Raw genomic sequence first — 1442 nt, 5'->3', positions numbered from 1 at the left:
CGCCCGCGCGGCGCGCAGGCGCCGCCGCCGTCGCCGCGGGCTGCGCCGGGCCCCGCCGCGCCGCCCGCAGCGTCGGCGCCCGCGTCGCTCTCGCTCTCGGTGCTGCTGCGCCGGTGGGCCGACGCGGCAGAGTCGGCCGCCGAGCTAGGGCCGGGCGGGCCGAGAACAGGGTGGGGCACGTGGGCCACGCGGGACCGCCACTGTTGCCACTGCAAGTCCGCGTCCTCGTCGTCCTCCTCTTCCTCCTGCCGCTGCTCAAGCTGCAGCTGCTGCTCCTGCGGCTGGTGCTCCTCAGGGACGGGTTCCACCCCCAGCCCTGCCGTCGCCAGCAACTGCCCGCCGAGCAGCTGTGGTCCAGCTTCCCGGTGCTCGAGCTCCGCCTCAGGCTCAGGGCCGGCCGCCTGCGCGGCGGCGATGGCGCCGTCCAGCCGCGCGCGCCACGGCATCGATGCTTCGATCGAGCTGCGGCGGCGGCCGCCGAGCGAGCCGGAGCTCTGGTTGCGGGCCATTCGCAGCTGCCGCGAGCGCCGCGCAAAGTCCCAGCTGTCCCCTGCGTCTGCGAGCGGGGAGGCCGCCGGCGCCGGCGGCGCCGCCGAAGCCCCCGCCCCTGCCCCCACCGCTGAGGCGCGAGCGGCGGCCGGCGCGTGGCGCTGCAGAGCCGGCGCCGACGAGACCGAGTGGAGCGCCGGCGTCACGGGTGCCTGGGTGCGGAGCAAGCCGAAGCCACTGCGCCCGCTCGCGCGCGCCCCGCCGCCAGCGCCGCCCCGGACCTGCGCCCAGCCTGCAGCGGCCGCCTCCCCGAACGCCGCAGCGGCTGCCGCCAGCACCGGCGCGCGCACGCACAGCCCCGCACTGCTGCCGGCCCGAGGCTGCTGCTGCTGCTGCTGCTGCTGTTCAGGCACCGGCGCGCTGCTGCTGACGCCGCCGGAAAGCCCAGCAGGCGCCGCCGCCTCGGGCGCCGCCACCGACGTCCGCACCCGCGGCAGCGAGGGCGAAGGCATGCCGGGCCCCAGAATGAAGGACGACGCGCGCACGGGGCCCGACGGAATAAGCGGCGGCGGGCTGTAGCACGGCGGCGGCTGCGGCTGGAAGTTGCGCAGCAGGGCGCTGGAGCTGCTGGCCGCCTCGCTGAGATCTGACTGGGTGCGGTAAAGCAGGCTGCCGCCGACGCCCGCCGGCCACGCAGCAGCCGCGGCGCCGTAGAAGGCGCCGCCGCTGCTGTTGCACGGCTGCAGGCTGGCCGCCGAGCCCGACATCTGGACATAGCACACGCCCGCCTGTGGCTGCTGCGGCTGCTGCTGCTGCTGACCAATCGGCTGCTGATCGGTCCCGGGCGGGGACGCAGCCCCTGGGGCGGCGGCGGCAAGCAGCTGCAGCGCAGGCCCTGACGAGCGTGTCAGGTCTGAATCCAGGCTCAGCAGGCTGTTGGTGCTGCTGCCCAT

At 76.6% G+C, this 1442-nt stretch overlaps 1 protein-coding gene across 1 annotated transcript; it reads right to left on the bottom strand.

Moving 5' to 3' along the window:
• Nucleotides 1–387: 387 nt before the first annotated feature.
• Nucleotides 388–1442, bottom strand: MNEG_2325 (hypothetical protein; the record flags this gene model as incomplete). Its single annotated transcript, XM_014049205.1, has 2 exons — nt 388–462; nt 618–1442. The coding sequence occupies 2 exons, from the start codon at nt 1440–1442 to the stop codon at nt 388–390; spliced, it is 900 nt and encodes a 299-aa protein (XP_013904659.1).

The sequence above is a fragment of the Monoraphidium neglectum genome (assembly GCF_000611645.1).
Source record: "Monoraphidium neglectum strain SAG 48.87 unplaced genomic scaffold scaffold00259, whole genome shotgun sequence".
Classification (NCBI taxonomy): domain Eukaryota; kingdom Viridiplantae; phylum Chlorophyta; class Chlorophyceae; order Sphaeropleales; family Selenastraceae; genus Monoraphidium; species Monoraphidium neglectum.
This window is presented reverse-complemented; position numbering and strand designations above follow the sequence as displayed.